Raw genomic sequence first — 26,282 nt, 5'->3', positions numbered from 1 at the left:
TACAGCGACGAGATACCCATACAACAGCAGGATTTGTACACGTTGCAGTGCGAAAGTTTTCTCTACGTCGAAGGAAGATTGACGGTAAAAAAGAAAAACAATCAGATGCCAACGACGAATTATAAATAATTGCGTGATGTTCATGTTTGATGAAATTCGATATCAACTCAATGGTGTAGAGATTGAGCGCAACCGAAACGTGGGCATAGCACGCTCAAGAATTACATGTCATTGACGTACGATAAAGCTTTGATTGTGCTGAACACTGGAACTCTAGATCCTACACGGAGGAAGGACACTTTAATTTTTGCGTGCCGCTCTGCATGCTGTTGGGTTTTTGCGAAGATTACAAGCGCCTGATTGTCAACGCTCGCCACGAATTAATTTTGATACGAGCGCGCAACGACAACAATTGCTTGGTGCGAAATCCTGTGACGGAATCTGAGATTGAATTATTTAAAGTACAGTGGCGGATGCCTCACGTTGCGTTAAACGAGATCAATAAATTATCAATGCTACGAGCATTGGAAAGCGGTCATTATCTGAGCATGAGTTTTCGCTCGTGGGATCTGTACGAGATCCTCTGTTACATAATACGATCAAGCATTCATAGGCCGTCAAAACGGCGACTCAGAAGAAGCTCTTAAGAAGCTTCGATACGTTATCTTTGCTTTGCAGACCGGTCGAAAGAATATCATGTCACGAGATGTTAGTGTGTTCGATTGTAATTTGAGTAACGTGAAACTTTATCTAAATTCGGCGTTTTATCCGTACGACGATTTAAATCTGAATTTTGGCAAAAAGAGATACGCCGTTCTATTTGATATGTACGCGCGTTTTCGTAAAATATATTATGGAATCGATTGCTTCGAAACGCTACTCAACGTGCTCTCATTTGTCGAGAAAGGGTCTTTTGTGGTCATTGATTGCTCGCGACAAAACGAATCCGTGAGAGTGTCACTGTGGACGTATAGAATTACGCATAGAATTTGACTGCAAGGAGAATGTGCCCGCAAATACAACAGCCTATTGTCTTATCATACACGATCGTGTAGCTCAGTATAATCCATTGACCAACGTTGTGCGCAAAATCACCTAAGTGCACCTCTAACACGATACGTCGTAGTCTTCTCGACAACATGCTCGTGCCAACGTTCGTGGATCTGTAAGGATTCGTCGTTAACAAGAAATTTATCGTGAAGGAAGTGGCGGTGCTGAAACAGACGACCGTTCTCACGTCTCTTACATTTTTACGAGTCCCGTGCCATGGAAATTTTTGACAAGATCGGACAAGTCTTGCGCCTCCTGATTGATTGCTTATTACCATGGATTGCAATGGGAGGACGGGACGGTCCCGTACAACGAGGCGAAACGCCTAATTACCATGGCTGTATTTGAAGATGATGCTGTCGTATATGTCAAGAGACGCGAGAAACGAATGTGGCTATGGAACTTGCTTCTGGACGATGAACGAGAACGTATGTACATCGAGACCTTGGATGCAGTTTACGAAGACATGAAATCTTTATCTAATCTAGATGTTACTAATATTATAAGATGTGGACAACATGTTAAGAATTGCGCGTTACAAAATGTAATTTATAGTTGAAAATATTTAACTGGTGGTTGCAAAAGAATTTTTTAAATAAAAATACGTTAACGTATTTATTTCTTTTCCCTTCCTTTGTAATGTATAAACGTTTGTATGAACGTACGTATAAACGTATGTACGTATGTATAAACGTATGGACAAACATATGTATGTATAAATATATGTATGTATAAGTATATGTACAAACGTATGTATGTATAAACGTATGTATAAACGTATGTATGTATTATATAAACGTTTGTATAAATGTTTGTACGTACAAACGTATGTTTAAATTCGTGACAAAGAAAATACGTAGAAAGACTCTATAAAACGTGTCGCAACATGTTCGAAATTCTTGGAAAGAGGGGGAGGACCTGTCTTCTCTCATCGATTCCAGAAGTATTACGTCACAATTTATGCAATCAGTCTTGCGATACCCGCTTGTACGAACGGTTGAAAAAATGTACTTCGCTAAAGAGAGCAGTGCATCCTACGAAGAAGGAATATAACATGTAAGTTTCAACGTTCTATACATAAAAAAACGTTTTTTAACATTATGTATGTACACAGTACGGAGCATCGTGCGTTTACTGAGCAGACGTTATGATCTGACGAATACGGGCTACAAATTTTTGGAAATTGGAATCAACGTTGGCCCATCGAGTTACGTGTAGATCGTCCTTGGAAATCATTGCGGATACGAATTATCGCTGTCTCTCGAAACATGGAAAAGCTTCTACGAGCAGCGAGGAAATATTTACAAGCTGTTTCGAAACGAATACAAAGATAATTTTATAAGCGTTGGATCGCTAACCGTCAGTGTTTGCATGATGAACGATGCTACGTTCGTACGTCTTCATCCATATGCATTACGATGACCGAAATAACGCTACGCCGTATGTTTGACGGATGTATCGGTGTAACGTTCGAACGATTAGCTCGACTCGTCGATACGGTAGATACCATGTATACGCGATTCTCCAACATCGCATCTGAGAACATTATACGTGATAGCGACATCTTCAATGGACATCAACTCGTCGATTGCGAACTATTAGTTTTAGTTTTTAATAAGTACGAAAACCGGTGTAATAAGATGTGAATAAAAAATTTTTGTTCGCATTATTACGTGTGTATTGTCTTTTACTTCCCATCCTTTGCCTCGACGCGCCAGGAAAAACTATATTGAAAAAACTGTGTCGTACAAAAGAAACTTGTACTCTATTCATTCTTCCATCCTTTCTTCATTCATAGCACGTTACGTGCTCTGTCGCGCGCTCTATCTTTCTCTAACATGTAAGTTTTATTACTGATGCATTTTTGGGGAGAAAGCGGCGGGTGACGACAAAAAATAAGGTCCGTGGCCCTATGTTTACGTGAGAGCCGGGACCTTTCCCCCTCCTTCCTCGTGTTAGGTATCCCCGCTCGTACGTGTATTCCCCGCGCCCCGCGTTCTCTTCTAGCTCCATGCGTTAGAACTCGTCTAGTATTACTACTAATATATATTCTTGACTTTTTTGAATCACCAAACTTTGTTTATCACGTGACTTTCAGTTTTTAGAATAATAGAAAAATTATCTTAGATTTTTACGTGGAATTACATCAGTCGACTATTGTTTAGCATTTTGTGTACACACTCTAATATGTAAATTATAGATACTATACAGGATGTCTCAGAATATTTGCGACTATTTTGGAATTATACAGGATATCTCAAAATATTTGTAACTATTTTTGTGTGCAAATAGGGCGGATTAAATTGAACCGGAAGATCCTATATCATTTTGCAATTTTTGCAATTATTACCCAATGAGCAAAATGTTTAAAATCGACATATTAGACAACTTTGAAGTAACTTTAAGAGTTCTTTGAAAAACATCTTTAAAATATGTTATAAAGAACTCTGAAAAGTATCTTAAAGTTGTCTTATGCGTTGATTTTATCCGCTTATTCTGCAATTTTTAGAAACTAACTATTGTGAAAATTATGAAATGATATAGGACTTTTCAACTCAGTTTAATTAACTTTATCTGCACACGAATATAATTCCAATTACGAGACATCCTGTATATCATTTAGGATTGCAGTGTCAATGCTCATCATTTTTTTTTCCATGTGATCTTAGGAGACTGTTTTTATGGATTGGATGTCATAGATTTCTATGTAAAATCTTGTAAAAAAATGTCCTATGTTATCGTATATATACATGCTGTGTAAATCCTATAGATATTTATTGTAAGAAATTTAGAGGAAATAGACACAGAGAAGTTATCAATGTCTGGTGGCTTTGTGTGGCTCAATGGCAGGACGGAAGTCTACTAATTCGTAGGAGAGATCAGGCCTGGGTTCAAGACGAGGAATGCCCTGATACTTTTCTCTGTTGTCATTAATTGTTTATACTATACAAGCTCCTACAGAGGCTGTGTTAGGTTCCAAAATTTACTGTCATATAATATAATATTGAATCTATAGTGTACATAACGAAAACTATAGATTTTTAGTGGCAGTAAATTTTGAAACACAACCAGAATCTTATAGTCCTCTATAGGATCATGAAAAGACTCATGGGAGACTCATTTACAGCAAGATAGCTTCTTCCCATGGGGACCAGTCGAATTTAATTTTTCGCGGGGTACCTAACTCATGGTTAGACAAACCCATAGGAAAATTTTCCATAGAAATTTGCAGCAGGGAACCACGATACATGATCATTATGTACTCATATGTATATTATATAGCCATGATTTTATATCCATTTGTATTATATAGATATAATAACCTAACATAATCTGATCATTAGTACCTTTTCTACAAAGAAAGATATATGATCTATATAATATATCTTTCTCTGATGAGGTATATAATAATCTAACTCTAACCATTGTTCCCCCCTGCTTGAGGGCGCACATTATAAAATGTATGCAGAATAAAGCAGGAAAAAATTTTCTGTTCTAAGAACAAAATTATATAAGAAAATACGAAAGTCGTACGCCCCCAAGCAGGGGGAAGATGAGGTGTGAGCGTGGAAAATTGTAAAATATACTTTAAAACGGGAAATTTCTGTTTTATATGATGGAAAAGAGATATGATATTCGTTATTTCTTAAACTTCTGTTGTTTATAATTTTTTAATGAGTGAAGTCAAAATTTTCTCAAGGTCACTCAGGATCATGACCTTGACAATATATGTCAAGGTCAAGGTCATTGGAAGAGGACTCCCCTAAACTACATATTTATCAATTTTTTAAAATATACTTTATTTAAAAAAATTAAATCCTATTGCATCTGTGAGCCATTGCAGTAAACGAAAATCAGACTCAAAATCAGAGAGGTAGTTTTCTTCTCGACCACGCCCGAACGCAAAGAAGAAGAAGCCACATCACCTTGTGTAAAAACAACACAACGAGTGCTTACTTAATAATAAAATCTCACTCAAAGAGACTGAAAATTTAGTCTGTCTTGAAAAAAGAGTGAAAATACGGTTAATCTTGTTCAAGAGTAGCAGATTTTTTAATTCTTTTTAAAATGAGATTTACTCTTTTAGAATAAGATTCATTCCGAAGGAATGAAATATCAATCCCTTTTTTGGAGTGAAGTTCCATCTACCTTATTGCATTCCAAAAAAGGGATTGAGATTTCACTCCTTTGGAGTAAATTTCATTTCAAAAGAGTAAATCTGACTCTAAAAAAAGTGAAAATCTGCCTTCTTGAAGAGTAGCTGTATTTTCACTCTTTTTTTAAGATAGGCTAAATTTTCAGTTTCTTCGAGTGAGATTTCACGAGGTTTAGAGAGTAATAATGATCAACTTTAATGACTAATATTTCGTTCCGCAAGGCAGAACGACGTTTTTCCTGTCACATTCATTTGTTTCGTGTAAAAACATCAAATGAATTTTTTCAAGATTGGACGTGAAGGAGGGCTAAACTTAACATTTACTCTTTCCTTTTACTTTGCACTCTTTGCAGAGAGTGAATCTATATATTACACCAGAAAAAGAGTGCTTTTTCACTCTATTGGAGTGCGATTTCACTACATTTTATGGAGCCTAATTTAACGCCTAATTACATAATAGTGGCGGATCACTCAAAATACACGGGCTAAATTTTAGGTTTTAGTTGCACTTGTATTTCACTCGTTTTAAATGAAATCTCACTCTTTCAGTTTTAGAGAGTAACTTTTCTCACATAGCAAGAATAGAGCAATCTTTTGTTTTGTATGAAAACATCGAATAAGCATAATTTCATTAAAATTAAAGGTGAAGGACGTCTTCTAAATAATTATCTAAATAACTTGTACGAGAAATAATATCGAAAAACAGATGAATTCTAAATTGTTTATACACATGTGTACGATTATAGCTCAGAGTTAGCGTCTAAGGTTACCATCCCACAAATTTTAGGGTCGAACCTTGCCGAAACTCCGTGCGTTTTTAAAAATATATACATGCGTATAAATGTTTGGTGTATCTCACACGTGATGAATATATAATGTAAATATGAGGGAAAAAAGGCTTTGATTTTTTATTTCTTTTATTTACATGATATTTGCATTTTGGTATCTAGGTGTTAATCGACAAGTGGAATCCCTATCGGAAACTGTTGGAGACTATACATTATTTTACATAGAAAACTATTATTGGATGGGGATTTACCGATTCAAAACGCTCATTAAAAACTATAGAACTTCTTTCTATAGTTCTCTATAATAAATTTTAAGCAGGGTATATAAGTTAAAATTAAATATTGCAGATTACTATACAAATAAATTAAAACGTTTTCTAGTATAGAGGTTAAAATAAGTATTTTTTACATAGAGTAATTCCGGTATATACGCCGCACCTATCAAAAACTTATCAATTTAGTAAGTATTATTTACTGTATTTAAAGTAAATGAAATATATCAGTAAAAATTTTGTACTGTCTACTATTATAAACAAAATATTAGAAATCCGAAATATTTATATTTCGTATTAAAAAATGAATTTTTTCAAACCCTTGCATTCTGCCGTATACGTATATCCCATAGGGGTGGGATATATTACTCATAGAGGGAGGGGAGGTATGTATGGCTATAAGAAATTTACAAATAATATATATAAATAAGATGTAAAATGACATAATAACTTATAAAATGCGTTTTTAAAGTTTTATTAAGGAATAAGAATGATAAATATGTATATGAAGTAATAAATAATAATTACAATCTTCCCAGATATATTACAAGTGTTATGATATGAGGTATATATTTCATGTAATGTGCGTTTATTGTATTTAGTGTACTGAATTTAATCTGCGCACTTTGTATGCTTTAGGCATAAATCCCGTCTGTTAAAAATGTCATATATCTCAAACAGGTAGGATATACAAGACAATAAATTAAACAAAGAATGCAAGAGCAAAGTACTTATATTTTGTACAACATATTTTACTATTCCTTGTACTCATGTATTATGATATAACCACTAAGTCTTTTGCACGACCTACAGTAATCATTTTATGTAGATTACAATTTATAACGCTACTTACACAGATAAATCAATTTACAATAATTTCATTAATATTAACAGTAAGAAACTGAAATCGTAATACAATACTAATATAACATAAAGGCATGTAAGTAGTTGCGGGCAAATTACCCCCACTCCTTCTACTTTTTCTGACTTCTGCGGCGTAAATCCCAGCGCGGCATATTTGCCGGAGTTACTCTAAAAAGTAAATAAATATTGTAATAAAATAAGATGCCTTACACTCTAAAAATTATTTTTAAAATTTCACAAGTTGCTTTTTATTGTAATATACGTGTATAAAATTTAAAGATACTTTTTTTTTACAGATTACAATAAATGTCCTTAAAAATCGATACGTTATTAGTTCCTTCTTTACATGCTTTTTTGCGTTCCTGGCTCAACAATTAAGCGGCGTTAATATTATGATTTTCTACGCATTAACAATCTTCAATGTTGGCGGATCAGGCGATTTAACCGGAAGCGAACAAACCATCCTTATTGGTGGAGTACAAATATTGTCTTGTTTCCTAGCAATGTGTCTAATAGACATAGTTGGACGACGAATACTGCTAATTGTATCTTCGGTACTTATGGGATTGTTCCTGATACTGTTAGGTAAACGACTTTTTATGATGGTGATGTCTATCATAACAAATAATATGCATGTCTAGCTCTTTTATCTTATCATTCTATGCTATTCTAATGCTTTGTTACATACGTACCTCAATATATTGTGAAAAATATTGCATAAAAATTAACATGTTATTATTACATTTTTTTAATGCAAACATTAGAATCGTAACATAAATCATAAGGTAAAAAGGTAAATTTTTATATTAGGGGATCTCTTCGATGATACATGTTGTCAAGGTTAAGATCATCATGATCTTGAGTAACTTCCAATAGGTTTTAGCCGGTGGTCGCCATTCATTAAAAAGTTTTAACAAAGAAAATTAAAAAAAATAACGTCTCTTTTCCACTATATAGAAAAAAAATTCTCTGTTTTAAAATAGATTTCCGGCTTTAAAAATAAAAATTTTCTTTGAATACGTTTTCTCATAATTTTTGTTATTATTACTAATTATTATATGGTTAGCGGTATTATTATTATAGCGCTTAGGAGCATATGGCTTTCTACGCAAAGCGATTTTCATCCCGCCTATCCCTCAAAAGGCGCCCGACTTTCCATGCGAAGCGATTACCCCACCTCTCCCCATACCAAAGGGTACACGATTTTCCACACAAAACGAGTTGTATTATGTTTTATTAAAATAGAGATCATATTTTGCTATAATATTAAAAATTGCATCTATACGTTTTTTTAAAGAAAATTTCTTTTAAAACAGGAAAAATCTATTGTAAAGCAGAGAATTTTTGTTCTATATAGTAGAAAAGAGACATTATTTTTTTAAATTTCTTTTATTAATAACTTTTTAACTAGCAACCGTCGGCTAAAACCTGTTAGAGGTTATTCAGTTAGAGTTATAATCTTGATAACGTATATCATGGTCAAGGTCATTAAAAAGATATCACTTAATGTAAAGTACCACAGCGCTATACATTTTATTGATGTCGGGAACTAATTAAATGTGCGCAAAATTAACTAATGTATGTATTTTTAAAAATTCATTCAAAGTGTAATATTATAAGAATTGCTTTATGGCTTTTATAGTAGATAGTAAATTAGATTTTATGGAAAAAAATCAACGTTATATTCAATTGAAGTAAAATGTATCTGCGGTTTGTTGTTTAATTATTATGTTATAACAATATATATACTTTTATTGCATAAATTTAGGAATAAACATAGGAATGTTTAAAAATTTATCAAGTCTTACAAATGATGCCATCTCGAAAAGATTTATTTCTAAGTATCAAAAAAATGTTTTATATAAAAGTTGTATAATTTCTTATACTCTGTATAATGACATAAAAGACATCTTGCAAAAATTAATTTTGCTACAAATTGTTATAAACAAATTATTAAAAATTGATTGTAAAAAAATTCTGATTACATCAATTGATTGTACGGGAAAAATGACTAAAGAAGCATACTTAAACTGTGTTTATGTAAAAAATAAATAAATTATGAAAAATCGTTTCTATCCATGCCTAGATCACCAAGAATAGCTAAAAAATAACAATTGTATTATAAAAAGAACCGGACATGAAAAAATATTTTTGATGTTAAAAGTACATTATAAAAATCAATTTTGCAATTAATTGTTATAAACAAATAATTTTTACATAAACAAAGAACAATTAAGAAAGAGTTATACAATATAAGTTTCTTTAATAATTTTTCCCATATAATCGATTGGTGTAATTATTTTTCTTCTACAATCAATTTTTAATTATTTGTATAAGAATAATATCATATACTATTTAAAATGCAGGATGTTTTTCTTCTTCTTCTTCCTCTTGTCCCTCTTCTTCCTCTTTTTCCTCTTCTTCCTCTTCTTCTTCTTCTTCTTCCTCTTCTTTCTTCCTCTTCCTCTTCTTCTTCTTCTTTTTTTTTCTTTTTCTTCTTCTTCTTAGGCCTATATGTTACACTTCTCTTGTATGCTTGTATTGCACACGCTGATAATTTAATTTTAAAATATAAATGTTACAGAGATTCCTTTTCCAAAAGAAAAAAGACGTTGTATAATCAAAAAATAATTGTAAAAATATTGTTTAAACGCGACAAACAAAAAGGATTTTCAAACATTAAAAACCGTGAATTCACTATTAAAGAACATAATTCAAACGTAAATACACACTGCAGTTCTATACGTATATTATTTTTTTTCAAGTATGTGTCAAAGTGTTAATTCAGTAAATGTATATACACTTAGTCAATGTATGCATATACTGATTTGGTAAGTAAATGTATTCAAAAACAATGAAATTGATATTTTGTATATCTTATGATAAAAAATCAGTCTACAAAATATCTATTTCGAATGTATCAATTTATACTTTTACCATACTGTTGTAGAAGCGTTCGTCTTTAAAATCCAAATCTAATTTTGTGATTCCTTTTTTCTTACGCGGAAAGGTACATACATACATTCATACATATGTACATACATGTGTACATGCGTACTTATGTACATGATTCGTGACACGGCAAAAAAAAACGAGCGTTGGCTGTTGTTTATCTAAACGAAGTACGATAGCGCGTCGAAGTATAGGATGAATAAATAGATGAATGGGAAGTAAAGAAAATACATATATAGTGAACAAAAAAATTTTTTATTCACATGTTATTACATCGTTTCTTTTTTGTACATATTAAAATCAATAGCTCGCAATCGACGAGCTGATGTTTGTTAAAGATGTTGCTATCGCGTATTGCGTCTTCGGACGCGATGTTGGAAAATCGCGTATATTTGATATGAGTCGGTCTAATCGTTCGAACATTATATCGATACATCCGTAAAATGCAAACATACATCGTAGTGTCGTTTCAGTCATTGTAATGCGTACGGATAAAGAATCGAGAAGTACGAGCATCGTTCAGCGTGCAAACGCTGACGGTCAACGGTTCAACGCTTATAAAATTGTTTTTGTATTCGTTTCGCATCTTGTAAATATTTCATCGCTCATAAAGGCTCTTCCATGTTTCGAGAAACAGCGACAGTTCATGTCCGCGATGATCTCCAAGGACGACCTCCACGTAACTCGGTGGACCAACGTTGATTCCAATTTCCAAAAATTTGTAGTCTGTAGCCGTCAGATCGTAACGTCTGACAATAATCAATAAATGCACCTCGCGATGTTCTATGCTGCGTACATAATGTTAAAAAAAATCGTTTCTTTTGTGTATAAAACGTTAAAACTTACATGTTACTGTAATTCTTCTTCGTTTCGTACGATTATTGTTTTTAGCGAAATACACTTTCAACCGTACAAGCGAGTATCACAAGATACTCACTGATTGCGTCCGCGTAAATTGCGATGTAGATCGCAAAAACTTCTAGAATCGAAAAGGGAGTAACCCTCCCCTTTTTCCAAAAATTGCGAATGTGTTGCAACACGTTTTATCGCGTTTTTTTTTGTTCGCGAGTTTATCAATGTTTATACTTTATGATTTATATTTCGATAGCATTGATGACGTTGATGAGCAGACGTTAATATTGGCGACTTTGATAGTGACTTTTTTCTCAGGACATTCCCAATATCTCGCTTTTTCCTTCGACGGCGGTGGACTTGGCGGACTTGGCGATAACGGACGGTACTCCTTTCGATCGATTTTCGACGTATATATTCTTTTACTCGGTCCATGTCTTAACGCTTGTAACTGAAGCTTACGATTGAATGAAAAAAGTCTTATACACTATCTATATACATTGTATATATGTACTGTCAGATCGGACATGTCGCGTTTAACAGAAGCGTCGATATTTTCAGATACAGACATATATACGTACATACCTACGTACACATATATATACAGGGTTGGCCATATTCGACGGAAAGATCTGGCAAACACTGTAACTTTTGACAGAGATGTTAGATCTAGTAACGACGTTTCCCATGATTGAAAAAAAAAACATCTTTCCGTCGAATATGGCCAACTCTGTATATATATATATATATATATATATATATATATATACATACATACGTACATACATGCGTACATACATACATACATATATGCACGTTCATACATATACGTTCATACATACGAGTACATGTATTACAAAGGAAGGAAAAAAGAAATACAGTAAATATAAAAAATACTAAAACTAGAAATATAGTAATTAATATGTTAACGTATTTTTATTTAAAAAGTTCTTTTGTGCAACCATCAATTATATATTTTCAACATTTTGTAGCGCGCAATTCTTAACATGTTGTCCACATCGCATAGTATTAGCAACATCTAGATTAGTTAAAGATTCCATGTCTTCGTAAATTGCATCCAAGGTCACGATGTACATGCGTTCTCGCTCATCGTCCAAAAGCAAGTTCCACAGCCGCGTTCGTTTCTCGCATTCCTTAACATACATGATAGCATCATACGTCAAATACAACTGTCGTGATCAGGCGTTTCGCCTCGTTGTATGAGACCATCCCGTCCCCCCATCGCAATCCATGATGATAAGCACTCAACCAGGAAACGCAAGACCTGTCGGATCTTGTCAAAAACTTCTATGGCACGGGACTCGTAAAAATGTAATGTGTGAGAACGGTCCCTTGTTTCAGCACCACTTTCTTCACGATGAATTTCTTGTTAACGATGAATCCTTGCAGATCCACGAACGTTGGCATGAGCATGTTGTCGAGAAGACTGCGGTCGATTGTGGTCGATTGCGACGTATCGTAGATTTTATCATGTCGGAGATGCACTTAGGTGATTTTATGCACAACGTTGGTCAATAGATTATACTGAACCACGCGCGTGTATGATGAAACAATAGGCTATTGTATTTGCGGGCACGTTCTCCTTACATTCAAAGTCTAATCGCACGGTGCCATTCTTGACCAATTCGTTTTGTCGAGAGCAATCGATGATCATGCACGGGCCATTACATAAAAAAGTTGTAAAGGTGAGACTCGGCTCGAGATACTCGTATTCGTAGTAGTCCTTGCAGAAACGCGTGTCGTACAAATCGTACAGAATCACACATCTGTTTTAATCAAAATCCAGATTCAAGTCATCGTATAACATTCCGAATTCAGGTATTCAGAATTTCGCATTGGTTAATTTGCAATCGTCGAATTGATTTATATCTTCGGACATGACATTTTTTCGATCTGCATAGCGAAAATGACGTAGTGCTTCTCGAGCTGAGTAGCCGTCTTGAAGGCCCACGAATGCTTAGTTGTGTTCTGCAAGAGCGGAAACTCGTACAAATCTCACCAGCGAAAAGCCATGCTCAGATATCGTCCGCTCTCCAAATCACGCAGCATTGACAGGTTATTTATCTCGCTCAATAACACGTTCGCTGTATTTTGAATAATTCGAGCGTTGGCTCTGTCGCCGGATCTCCCGTCAGAAAATTATTATCGTTGTGTACTCGTATTAAAATCAACTCATGACGAGTTGATCACCACGCGTTTGTAATCTTCAAAATCAAGCAGTACGTAGAGCGGTACACAGAAATTAAAGTATTCGACCGCAGTAGTTTGCGTATCCCAGCTGGCACTCCGCAGAATCACTCTTCTGTCGGATGGCATTGTTACATAGTCTTTGAGCACGCTAGCTTTATGCTCACGTTTCTATTACGGTCAATCTCCATACCATTGAGTTCATATCGAATCTCATCGAATATGAACTCGACGTAATTATTTCCCAATGTCGCATCTTGGATCACTTTGTTCTTCTTCAGTTTTCCCTCGATATATAGAAAGCTTTCATACGGCAGTGTGTACAGATCCTGTTGCTCTATGGGTATTCTTATTTCGTTACTGTACCCGAACGTTGTGTTAGCAAACGGGCTGTACGTGTGAGTTTCAATGTTGACGATGCGAAGATCGGCTCGTCTTTAATGTTTTCCTCTTAAATGATGCGCACTGCGAATCCCCAAAGACTTTAAATATGTAACGTTCGACGCGCTGAGCTTCTTCTTCGTAATGCAATTGGATGAGCGAGTGTTATCGAGCTGTGACGTCACCGGCCTTGTAAAGAATTATCTCTTTGCGTATGTTCCGTTCAGCATCTCACGCTTACGTTATCACTGTCATCGTCGTACGTGCAATCTAATGGTGATCTCTTCTCGAAAATCGAATAATTGTCCGTCTGGTCGACGATGCGTACCATCAGATCCATAATGCTCCGTGCAATGATCGGCAGGTTAATGGGGCCTGCGCTGGCCTTTCCGATATCCTGGCGGCAGGCTCGGCAAAAATTCATGTATCGTGTGCGCGCTTTTGCCGTTGTTGTACGTGCCCGCGGTCACGTTACACTCTACTCGAATAACGTTTAAGTTCATTATGTTAATCGACACGTCCGATTTGTGTCACCTTCGCGGCGGTAGTATATGAGAATCCCAACAGATCCAATATTGATGGGCTTGCCAAAGTTTATTCTGTATGCACATCTAATCTCGCATCTCATTATGTTGTAGTTTGCGCGGAGCGTAATTGTACTCCACCCTCACTATTATCGTCATCTGCGTCATTGTTGTTATTGTCACCACGCACTACGGTCAACGATTTCAAGCACGTCGCGGTGCGGACGTTTCCATAAAATACGCGTTTCAAAAATTCATTTATGTCTCGCACTTTGTACCCTCAGGAATTGTAATTTCCGCATCGTTTTTGGCGAAATAAAATTTGTTGTTCGATTCATTCACGTTCGGTATTGTGTGATAAGTCTGAAAAATCGTCAGACTAAGTAATCTCCGTCATTCAAATCTATGGCAGGAAAGTAGTTCGTCGCGAGGACGATGTTCTTCCCGCTCAGCGTAAGCGTCAACGACGTAACGAAAAAAGCGTTCAACTAATATTAAGATTTCACAGCACCTCATTGAGCTTTTTAAATTCACGCGCATCTATCGTTTGTAAAAACCGCAGACACATCTGTCTGCAGAAACTCTGATCGTACGTCTGATAAGACGTGCGATTGTACTCTATCGTAGCACCGAAATATCGCACCAGTTCCTTGGGCGGTCGATGGTACCGCTTTCGTTTCGGCGCGCGCCGCTCGTCGGTAACGTATTATGCATGAAAACGCCTCTAAAGTACGCGCATATGTTTCAATTGTACATTCGTCATTCAATTGCACATTGGTAGTTGCGCCAGACGGCATTTTTATCGTTTTTTGGTGTTTTTCTTTCTTTCTTGCTACGCCCTGTCCACGTTTGTACGGGCCGAGATACAGTCCGCGTCCGTATTTGTATGGAGCGAGTACAGTCCGCGTACCCTGTTTCATCGTGACGTTGCAGCTCTTTGAGCTGACATCGCGCGGCTTTGCTGTCGTTTACCGCTTTCGCCATGCTGGCCGCTCCGCCGACCAAGAATCCGAGCACGCCCAACATTGGCAGAAATGCACTGCCTCGTTTTGCCGTCGGAAGTATTCGCTTTTTCTTCGCCTTTTTCCTCATCGTCTTCTTCAGTTTTATGTCCATGCCGATCTTGGTCTTGGCTTTCATCGCTGCCCAGACGGCAGCTGCGGCGGTTCTCTCGCTTAGAGCCGAAGACGCGTCTAGCGCTTTATCGGCAAGTACCTTGTTCGCCGCGTGTCTATCGTTGAGATCGTTGCTCCGAGAATGCGCAATGTCGTGTTTTCAGCATACTGCGTTCAGCGGATTTATGCCCGCGTCACTTCTGGTTAATCGCTTCATAAGCCGAGTGTCCGGACCGCAAAACTGATAGCCCGTAATATGTAACTCGAAAGGAAGCGCGTTTATCGTTCGATTCAGACCGCGCGACACCGACATACGCTATAGTCCTTCTTCGGTGCGGGACCATCAATATGCGTCCGCTGCCACGGCTGATTGTAGTGCTCGTCGCAGCGAGCGATAAGTTCGAACTTTCGAATTTGCCACGTGTTTCGGAAGCTTGTCCCAGACCTGTCCCAGACCTGATGTAATCACCATACACGCGTAAAAATACGACCTTCGGTATATATTGCAACTGCTCGGCTCTCAAGTCTCGAATATCGGAAGGATGACACAGCTCAAAATACACTTTGCAACTGCGCGATTCGTGCTCCTTTAATTAATCGTTCGAGAACGCATAGCCTTTAGTGTGAGCATGAAAGTCCAAACGGCGTACGTTCGAGAACATGTACGTCTACTCGAAATCGCTGCAACAGCCAAAGTATCGATATCTCGAAAATTTATTTATCTATCGACGAAATCGACTATTTTACGTTCTCCAATAACAGCGACGTCGTTCCATCAAACGATTGCTGAAAATCTTAAAAAGATACGACGTTAATCATTATAATATTCTACGTATTCGACGTTGAAAATGTTGGTAGTCGAATGATTCAATCGCATGCTCAAAAACGACGATGTGGAAAATATTTACACTCAACGGCAATTACAAATGGATCGACAAGCTGCCGCATCTCGTATCAGATTACAACGCGCGAAAGCATCGCACTATCAGCATGCAACCCGCCGACATAACTCCCGCGATCGCTGAAAGACTCTAAACATGATGTACAGCGTGATAAAAATCGCTGACAAAATTCAAAGTGGGCGATTACGCGTGAGCAAGTACAAGACGATTTTTGAGAAGAGTTACACGCCAAATTGGACCACTGAGATGTTTAAGATCGTTAAGGTGCAGCCAATTCCGTAACATATCTACTCGAGGACTATCGCGGAAAATCCGTTGCTGGTGAGTTCTACGAGTATGAGTTGCATCACGCTACTCATCCAGACGTATATCTCGAGAAAGTATTGCGCAAGAAGGGAGACAAGGCGTACGTCAAGTAACTGGGATTCGAGGGATCGTACAATTCATGGATACACAAAAACAATATAAAAAAATATATCAATATAAGTATATAAACGTATATTTTTTTTTATCACTCCCCATTCATCATCTTCGTTTTTGGAGTATACAAAATATTGGGTCATCTAAAAAATATCCGCGATTTTTTGTTCAATTTTTGAATGAAATTTTTCTTTATTAAAAATCAATTTTAATCAAATATATATTGGCCATTATTATCTATAACCTTTTGCCATTTTTCGGGTAATTTCATAATTCCATCCGTGTAGAACTTTTGTGGTTTATCGGCGAAAAACTTTTTCAAGTGATTTTCGGCAGCTCTTTTGTCGGCCAATGTTTTTCCATCAAGAGAGTTCTGCAGAGATCGAAATAAATGGTAGTCAGACGGTGCAAGGTCCGGGTTATACGGTGGATGCATTAAAACTTCCCAACCAAGCTTCCTCAATTTTTGGCACGTCATCAAAGATGTGTGTGGTCTGGCGTTGTTATGATGGAAGACAACACCCTTTCTGTTAATCAATTCTGGTCGTTTTTCCTTAATCGCTTTCTGTAATCTATCCAGTTGTGAACAGTAGATCTCTGAATTAATCGTTAGGCTATGTGGTATCTCATGATGGACGACTCCCTTCCAATCCCACCATACACACAGCATCACCTTATTTGCCATCAATCCAAGCTTTGAAGTTGTTTGTGGTGGTTCGCCGCGCTTATTCCATGATTTTTTACGAACAATATTCTTGTATTTCACCCATTTTTCATCGCCTGTGATGATTTGCTTCGGAAATGGGTCGATTTCGTTGCGTTTTAGTAGTGTTTCGCTGATGGAAATTCGATCAATCAAATTTCTTTCCGTTAATTCATGTGGCACCCAAACATCGAGTTTCTTTGCGTAGCCAGCCTTTTTCAAATAATTCCAAACTGTCATATGGTTGATTCTTAGTGCATTGGCTATCTCCTGACAGCTCACATGCCGGTCTTACTTGACTAGTTGCAAATTTCATCGACTTTTTCAGTGACTGGCCGATCAGAGCGAGCTCGATCTTTGACATCAAAATTTCCAGAACGAAATCGAACAAACCACTCCTGCGTCCTGCGTTCACTTACAGCATCCGCGCCGTAAACGTCACAAATTTGTCTGCATGTTTGTGCTGCGTTTTTGCCTTTTTTGTAGTAAAAAAGCATCACATAGCGTATTTCTTCAGATATTTCACTCATTTTCAAACCAATATAACTTTTGACACGATTGATGAATCATCAAACTTTGTTTACAAAAAATGTAACCTAAAATGTCATCTTTCAGACGCGCGTTCGTTTGACACAATCGAATTAGTGTTGCTCGATATATGACCATCAACACCATCTAGTGACAAAAAACCGCGGATACTTTTTAGATGACTCAACATACATAATTATTTGTAACAACTTATATATGGAGCAGAATGCATATGTACATAGGTAGTAATACATAATAGTAATTTCTTATATAAATGTAAAAAACATATGTAAAATGTAACTTAAAAGAATAGTAATACATAATAATAATAATACACATAAATGATAAAAACATGGGATACATAATGTTTAAATTAAAATACTAATATTATATAATACATATATAAATGTTACAAACTTTAGATATGTATTATATATTATTGTAGTACAATAATCGTAATACATAATAAATACTATTATATAAAACATACTAATAATACTTGTATGAATATAAAAAAAAGTATAAATTACAATAATAATACATAATAGCAACATACACTACATATAATACGTATAATATGTATAATACATATAATATATTACAAACGTATCCGCCAATGCCCCCACGGTAACGTCTTCGTTGAGTCCGGTACGACGTATCGTTTATCGTTATATGGATTCAAAGCGATTTTCGATTCGGATATCGTGTACACCTCATGTAATTTAGATCGTATACACGATTGATGGCGAGTCATTTCAATCTCTTTTTTCAAACACCGCGTGTAATCATTAAACGTTATCGTTTGCGTTATGACGTTATTCTTTATACCTTTCGCCTTTTTAGTGTCCTTTTTGCCGTCCACTCTCACCGTGTACATCTTTGCTCTGAGTCCAACGAATTCGATTATTATCCCACTGTTGTTCTCGTCCTTCAGGCCGAGTACTTTTTTCTTCGTGAGAGGCATACTGTACATGTTGTCTACCGGATAATCGCTTGTGTCGAATCTAGCGATATCGCATTTCACAGTCTCATAAACATTATCGCATTTTATATGGTAAATGAGACTGTCCGTGACGGTGTACATAATCTTACATTTGTCGCGATACATCGGTGACATGTACTCGTGGTGAAATTCGTACAAACAGACTTTCAATATATCAAGTATGCATATACCCACGTAAATCGGCTTGTCGAATTTCACCTCGAGTTTGCTCATTTCGATAGCGATTAAATTTTCCGCAAAGACGCAGCGGCTGTGAAAATTCGGTTTCGCAATCATTGCCTCCGCGTCGTACCGTCCCATTTTATTAATAATTTTACGTCAACGTAGTTGCGCACATTCTTCATAGTTTTATCGAATACCGCGTTGTTCATTAATTTATATAAATTTTTCTCGAAATCGTTTTTCGCGCGCGTTCTAAATTGTGTATTGAGTTCAATGTAATCGCGGAGCCATGGAGATTGAGGGAATTGTAGCACTCGGTTGATCTTTGTTACGCGAAGACCGTGACGAGTACATTGCTGCAGGTTGCGGTAGTGGATGATGTAACGCTGCTTAGCGTACAACGTCGCTAGAAGTTTATTTTCACGTTTGCCGGGAGGTTTATCGCACGTTGGGCAGAAAGGTAAGTCAGTGTGCTGGTCGTGTAGATGCTGCGGATACTTGAAATCGACCTCGAAAATATAACTGGTAGGTGAATCCGGAGCGATCGCGCTCACGTCAAAGTTTGCAGCGTCTTCGATTCATCGAAATTCAGCGTACAGCAAAGGTTGATACATCGCCCATCCATATAGATTATTCACATCGCAGTACATCGTAGTAGTCAAATACGACGAATGTGACTGAGACCGCCGCGTATACCGCGCTCGATGAACATAATCATATCAATGTCGGTGATCAACTTAAATCTTACGCGCATATGTTTCAGCATAGTGTCCTACGTGAATCCTGGCAATGTATAATAATGGGCGGGATTGAGACAGTAACTCACGACGCAACTTTGCGAAAATTTTCGAAAATAGCAAGATATTAGTTTTCAAGTACACTGTACTCGCCGAACGTTCAGATGGAGAATCGCTTCCAGATGTTCGCAGCGTAATCGCTCTCGGATACTGTATCACCTGTTAATGAACTAAAAAATAATTCGCGCGGTGGTAAGCGCAAGTTCTGTAATTTTTTGACGCAGTCAATATATTCGTACGGAAAGACACCTTTTCGTGTGAGAAGATCAAAATTCTCCGCACTGAGCTTGAAAAATTCGTAACGTACAATTTTTAATGTATTTTTGTCGAGATACTACACCAATTTGTCGAGGCTTGCATTTAGAAATTTAAAAGAATGAACCTTATTTTTACATTTTTCTGAAAATTCTTTTCATTTTTGTCTTTGGTGCTATCGACATGTTTAGTGAATGAAATATATTTTTCTTGGGTTATCGATAGTACATCTACATGTCCATCGTACGCGGTAGCAATTTCCTTAATTATGAAATGCGCGTCGTAGCCCGATAAATTGCGAAATATGACTGGAATTTTAAACGAATTTTTATAATTTAAGTTACAATTCTCTCGAATGCGCTGGATCGCGGTATCTATCGATGAGATGACAATGATCGCGCATCCGCGTATCGTCTTGCGCGAACGATTTCTCGCAGATGTGACAACGCGTCGCGCTCTCCCAAAATTCTCTAATAAAAATGTTGTGTACAAAATCCCTTGTAAAGATTGTTGGTCAAACAGGTTGAAAATTATCCACGAGAATATTTGAGCATCGCAATCATATCAACAGCAGAAACAAGAACCAATCAGTGATCACAGACCACCGACTTGGTTTTAATCATGAATTTGATTGGAAAAATATCCAAATTCTTAATAAGGAAAGATTTTTCAATAAATTTTTAAATTCAGATACTTCATATATACATGCAGAAGAATGAATTTAATTTAAAAACAGACGCAGAATTATTTTTTTGCTTCCTTATTAGACACATTAAAACAATATTGAGATTTAAAATAGTTATAGGTTGACTCTCTTATTACTATTTATTGTCATTGCTTGTTTATAAGTCTCCTTATCACTTTGTAACGTTCAATTTCAAATGACACGTCAAGATCAACTGACACGATATTAATTCGAGCAATGATTTGTATTAATTTATATCTCATGAAAATTGTGACTCAATGTTTGTGAACTTCGAATGTTTGTTTTCTCGTTGAGGTGAGTCACACGAATATTATTGATTTTAATTATTAAAGTAACAATAAAATAGTAATAATTTATATGGCGTATTGATTACTGCATTTCTGTCAATCTGCCAGTGACTTATTTTCAACGAAGTATTGTATTCGACTTTTTCGCTGAAAATGACTCCAAAGTGAACATTCGATAAAATGAAGACAATCGCCAACACTTGAGTATTATCTACATCTCCTAACTTTTCGCTCTTACATCAGCGTTAGACTCTCATTAGCCTTGTTCTAAAGTTCTAATTATTGTTTTTAAGATTGAGAGTCCTTATTTTTATATATTTATGTAATTGGTAAATCTAAATCTTCAAAGAAAAATTAAAATTTATTATATTCAGCAGGAACCTGATTTTGCAAAAAAAGAAAAACTTTTCTTATTGTAAAGAATTTTTCTAAACATTTCTCTGTGCCATCGAATTTCATAATACAAGGGCACATCTGTGTAAATAGCGTTATGCTTCCCGAGAAAGTTTTGAAATTTCCGATGAGAAAGGAATTTTTGACCGCCTTTAATTACGTTAATAATTTTTGTGACGGTTTGCATTACAGTATATAATTTTACAACTTTCCCGTATAACGTTTCTCGATGTATGAGGTAAGTAGGATAGCAAGGCGAGTTTTAACCCACTACGTGTTAGTGCGTATGTGTGTGTGCGAGGGTGGTCAGGGAGGGGGAGACGCTGGATCCGAAAGAGGGGAAAGCACGTCATCGGGGTCCATAGTAAAGGGGAAGGGTTTGTTCCTTCTCTCTCTCATCCGTTCTAACCTATTGTTCTCTCTCTCTCTCCTATCCATTGTTCTTTCTGTCTCGCCCATTGCAGTCCTACACTTATTGTATGCGCTCTCTCTTCCTGCCGTTGTGCTCTCTCCCACGTTGTTGTTTCTTCTTTCGCACACAATTGTATTGAATAGATATGATAAATATATTATGAATTTTTAATGATACTATAATACTTAGTAACTAATTATAATAATATTTTTATGAATCTTTAATAATATAATCTAGTACACTAATTATGATAATATTTTTTTTTATCAATGTAATACAAATGGTCAAGCGCGCTTTCTTATTGATTAATTCAATACTACTACGAAGATATGAAGAAGAAGTGGCGAAGATACTAAGGATAAAATATAATTTTAGAAGAAAAGAATATATATTTTAACATATATTTATTTATCATGTAATGCAGTACGTACAATATAATTTAAACCATAGACTATTAATTCACATTCTATAATAGAATTTTTATCATAAATTTTGTACAAAATGTTTGCAACATCAATTTTATTAGTAACACAATTTTGTCTTAAAAATGACAAAATATTCGAATTTCTTAACACCGTGCATATATTAACTCAGTTCATAGAATACATGTTCAACATATTGTTCAAGCTGAAATAAGAAAAGCACAATTGTTCGTTTCATGTACAAACATGTGCCATTTAATGTTAATTTCACGCTATTCGTATATTTTAATAAATTCCACATTTAGATCTTGAATCGGTGATGATGATGGGATTGTTGACTGCATTAATCGCTCGATATCTGCATGCCTCTACTACGTCTTCCACGTAGTATGAGGTATGAATATGCGATTGTCTCGTTTATCATAAATCACAATGCACATGAGATATAAATCCCAATGTCCAGGAATTTATCGATGTCAGTGCATATTTTCTCATTAAGATACGAGGCATGTAGCGAGGTTTCGAAGAAATGTGCTAGATGATGTTTGAGAAAATGCGCTGTGAAAAAAAAGAAAACATGTAAATAGATTTTACAAAAATACATAACATATAATACGTATAAGCAAATATTTTATAAAATTAAATAAACTTATCTTTTGCACATCTTATCCTGTTGAATTGAAACGTAATAGTTCACGTGGCTTGAGATATTTTATTTTATTGGAGAACTTATAATTAGCAATAGCTGTCTGAACTCTTTTGAAGCTCTCTGAACGACTGATGCGATAACGTTGCCAGGAGCTCACCTTTCAAACACAGTGTTCCCTTTCAAATTTTTTTTACACATCCCCTTGAGGGAATTTTTTTTTATATACATTATACTTTGAAGTACTGTTGTGACGTGGTCGAATGATACCAAATTGACACATATAAGAATGCACTCTAACGATATGGAATCTTTTTTATCACAGGGATCGGCGCCAACGATAATAAAGTCTGTCTGCTTCTATTCTCTTTTCAAAAATGAATTTCGAGAAAAGACATTAAAACATATTTAAAAAATAATCTTATACTTTACTTTTTAAACATGATACACTTCTTTCTGGGATTGCGATCACCAGTTGTATATTTTAAACATATTCATAACGCACAATTCTTAACATGTTTTCTATGTCGTACAGACATCTGGATATTAGTAATATCCAGATTACGTAATAAATCTGTATCTTTGTAATCAGCATCCAGGATCTCAATGGTCAAGTCGTCGCTATTGAGATCAGCCAGCCATTCGCGTTTTTAAAATTTTTTAACGTATATAAGAGTCTTAATAATCATTCTCTTCCATACCAATTACAACTATTGTACGCGTTTTACCATGCTGTACAGAATCATCCTGTCTTCTCATTGCAATGGTGGCAAGCTCAGCTAGGAAGCACAGTCCTTTTCGGATTTTGTCAAGAAATTCCATGGTATAGGACATGTAAAAATATTATGAAAGAAAGGCTCCATTTTTCAACACCGTCACTTTCTTCATAAAAAATTTCCTTCCAACCATAAATCCTTGTACAAACAATCAAATTAGGCATGCATTAAGAAAGCGTGTTTTCCTTATGTCATTGTGTTTAACGATATTTCAAAGAGATTTTTTTTAAATCGATTCCAGAGGTGACACATACTATATATCCCTTTGTTATTGAATATTATCACGCTTACTGAATGTAAGTAGACAAAAAATGAACACTTAGTTACAATATTATTACATTAAAGATTCTTTAAATTAATGCTTTATAAATACGTAAACTATTAAGTGTTGGAATTAATTCGTAGCGTTTTTTTAATGAAAGAATGTTATTTATTTCACATGAGCATTAAAAAATACATTAATGAAAGTACTTTTAAAACTTATAAATACTTTGTAAAACGCTACGAATTAATTCCAACACCTAATATAATGTAATTTTTTATTATTGAATGCAAAAACGGTTATATCATGATATATTTCTCAACGCGATCTGAGTTTCTTTCATTTAATTCGAAGAATTTGTTACGTCTAACATTTTATTTTAATAAATTTCACATTAAATATATTACAGATATGATGCATCTTCAAATCATAATATAAAAAGAATGTAATTCTAAATATATGAGTAAATATAAAATGCTAAAACGAATAATATGTTTCCATGTTTCCATGCAAACGTTTGTTACCGAAATTTAAGTTATCATGGAAAATTCGTTATTCGTGTATCTTTAATGTTAAAAACGTTATGAATTCTTTTTAAAGAGGCCAACATTGTTTGTCAACCTAAACTGTTAAAAAGTAAATACATTATTTCTTCGAACGCTTTTGCACGATCTATGTTAACTGCTATAATACCAAATCATTGTTTAATAACAACAATCATTTAATGTTATAATAGAATTAAAATTAAATTGCTGCAAAATATAGTTTTATCTCATTATTGTGATCAATAACAAATTTTCTACAGATACAACGGTAAATTCGTGACATTAGCTATACAGTTTTTAAATTTATTTCATACAATTATAGATTATTAATTTAGTCCTTTTTCTTATACATTTATCTTACAATATATAATTATTTTTTAATTATAGGAAATATTAATTTTATTTATAAAAGATTTTTGTTTCTGATGTAAAATGTTTCAACAAGAAATAACACAAATATATATATATATATATATATATATATATATATATATATATATATATATATATATTGCAACCGCACTCACGAGCGTGGCGCAACTTCGTCGCACATTCACAGCTAAGATTCTCGCAGGCGATCGGATGCCGGGTGGCGTTAAACGAAACGTGACAAAATGCGTCTTCTCGCGACCACTCTTAAGGGTGGCACATAATTACAAAACGATAGTTGGGCGCCAGGCACGAGTGAGCGTGCTATTCTTTCCAGAAATTACGTGATATTTTCTTTATGTCAATTATAATGAGCTGCGAATGTCGACGGGCTCTCAACTGGTAGCTCAGCCTCGGAAATGGCAGAGGGGGCGGTTCGTGGTCGAGGATAGCAGATCATTTGGAGGAGCGAATAGGAGCGAGAATAAAGTACACACGAATTTAACAGTAACAAAGTAAAACATATATTAAATGAGTCTTCGACTCACATTTACATTGGGCGATACAACCGAGACGATAAATTCTACATAAGCGCAATAACTGATTTACACAAGCCCCGAGGTTTTACACTAGGCGTATCAATTTCGTTACATTCTCGAGGCACGAGCTCACGCCACACGGAAATACTCTCGCGAATTATACTTCATCGCCTCGCAAATGTTACAGAACTCGGCAGCTTGTAGCGTGGACACGGCGTGACTTCGTGCGCGCTCGCGGAACCTCGCGCTGTTCAGACGCGACGCAGGGGAAGGCTCGAATACGTGCAAGCTCGGCAATACACAATCTCAATACGACAGTCGGGCACACTCATCAATTGCGATTATCAGTCGACCTTAAGGGCTATGACATCGAAAACCAAATAAACAGGTAAATCTTACGCTACAGACGATAGAGACGGTACGCGACAATACTACGGCACGGGACTTCGACGCAACATGCGATCCGCGATAACAAGAAAAGAACCGATAACAAATGACGAGGCTGTGGCCTTGGCGGACGCCCCAGAATTATCCCGACGACAAGGGCCGTTCCGGGAGGCGACACGCGTACTCTGATCCCGCGAAACTCTAAGACACGATGAGGCCACGTGCACTCACTCTTATATATCCGATACAAATTCGATAACTACGCCTCCCGGACGCGGAACCCGGCGACTGTACAGAGGTGACGTTCGTCTCACCGGTTCCCTCGCAGGTGCTCGTTCTAGCTGACCTTGGAAGGCTCGTAATCGGTTGTCGTCCTGCGTCCTCTCTCCGAGCGGGCCACAGCTCAAGTGCCGGGCGCTAATCCTCCCGGGCGCACGCAGGGCTCGTTATCCCCGCGAGGGGGCCTGATTAGCGCGTGGCCCCGCGGCTTTCCGCTACTCGCGGAAACCGCGTCATGTCGCATATGTCCTGGCGCGCGAAATTCGAGAGATCGAGTAGTCTTTCTCAGGCCGCCTCGTGACTTCGAGGCGCCTATCCGGGGCTCTC

The 26,282-nt window shown here is 36.2% G+C and overlaps 1 protein-coding gene across 1 annotated transcript in view; it reads left to right on the top strand.

Moving 5' to 3' along the window:
• The first annotated feature begins 5,203 nt into the window (after window positions 1-5,203).
• LOC147907162 (facilitated trehalose transporter Tret1-like) overlaps window positions 5,204-26,282 on the top strand; it is a 50,697-nt gene continuing 29,618 nt past the window's right edge. Inside the window, exon 1 of the mRNA XM_087414635.1 lies at window positions 5,204-7,715. Within this exon, the coding sequence (XP_087270761.1) occupies window positions 7,523-7,715 (193 nt within the window). The 5' untranslated portion in view covers window positions 5,204-7,522. The remainder of the gene's footprint in view (window positions 7,716-26,282) is intronic.

Source organism: Acromyrmex echinatior, chromosome 16 (assembly GCF_024713525.1).
Source record: "Acromyrmex echinatior isolate Ae372 chromosome 16, ASM2471352v2, whole genome shotgun sequence".
Classification (NCBI taxonomy): domain Eukaryota; kingdom Metazoa; phylum Arthropoda; class Insecta; order Hymenoptera; family Formicidae; genus Acromyrmex; species Acromyrmex echinatior.
Note: the sequence above shows the minus strand (reverse complement) of the source record. Positions and strands in the feature narration are given on the sequence as shown.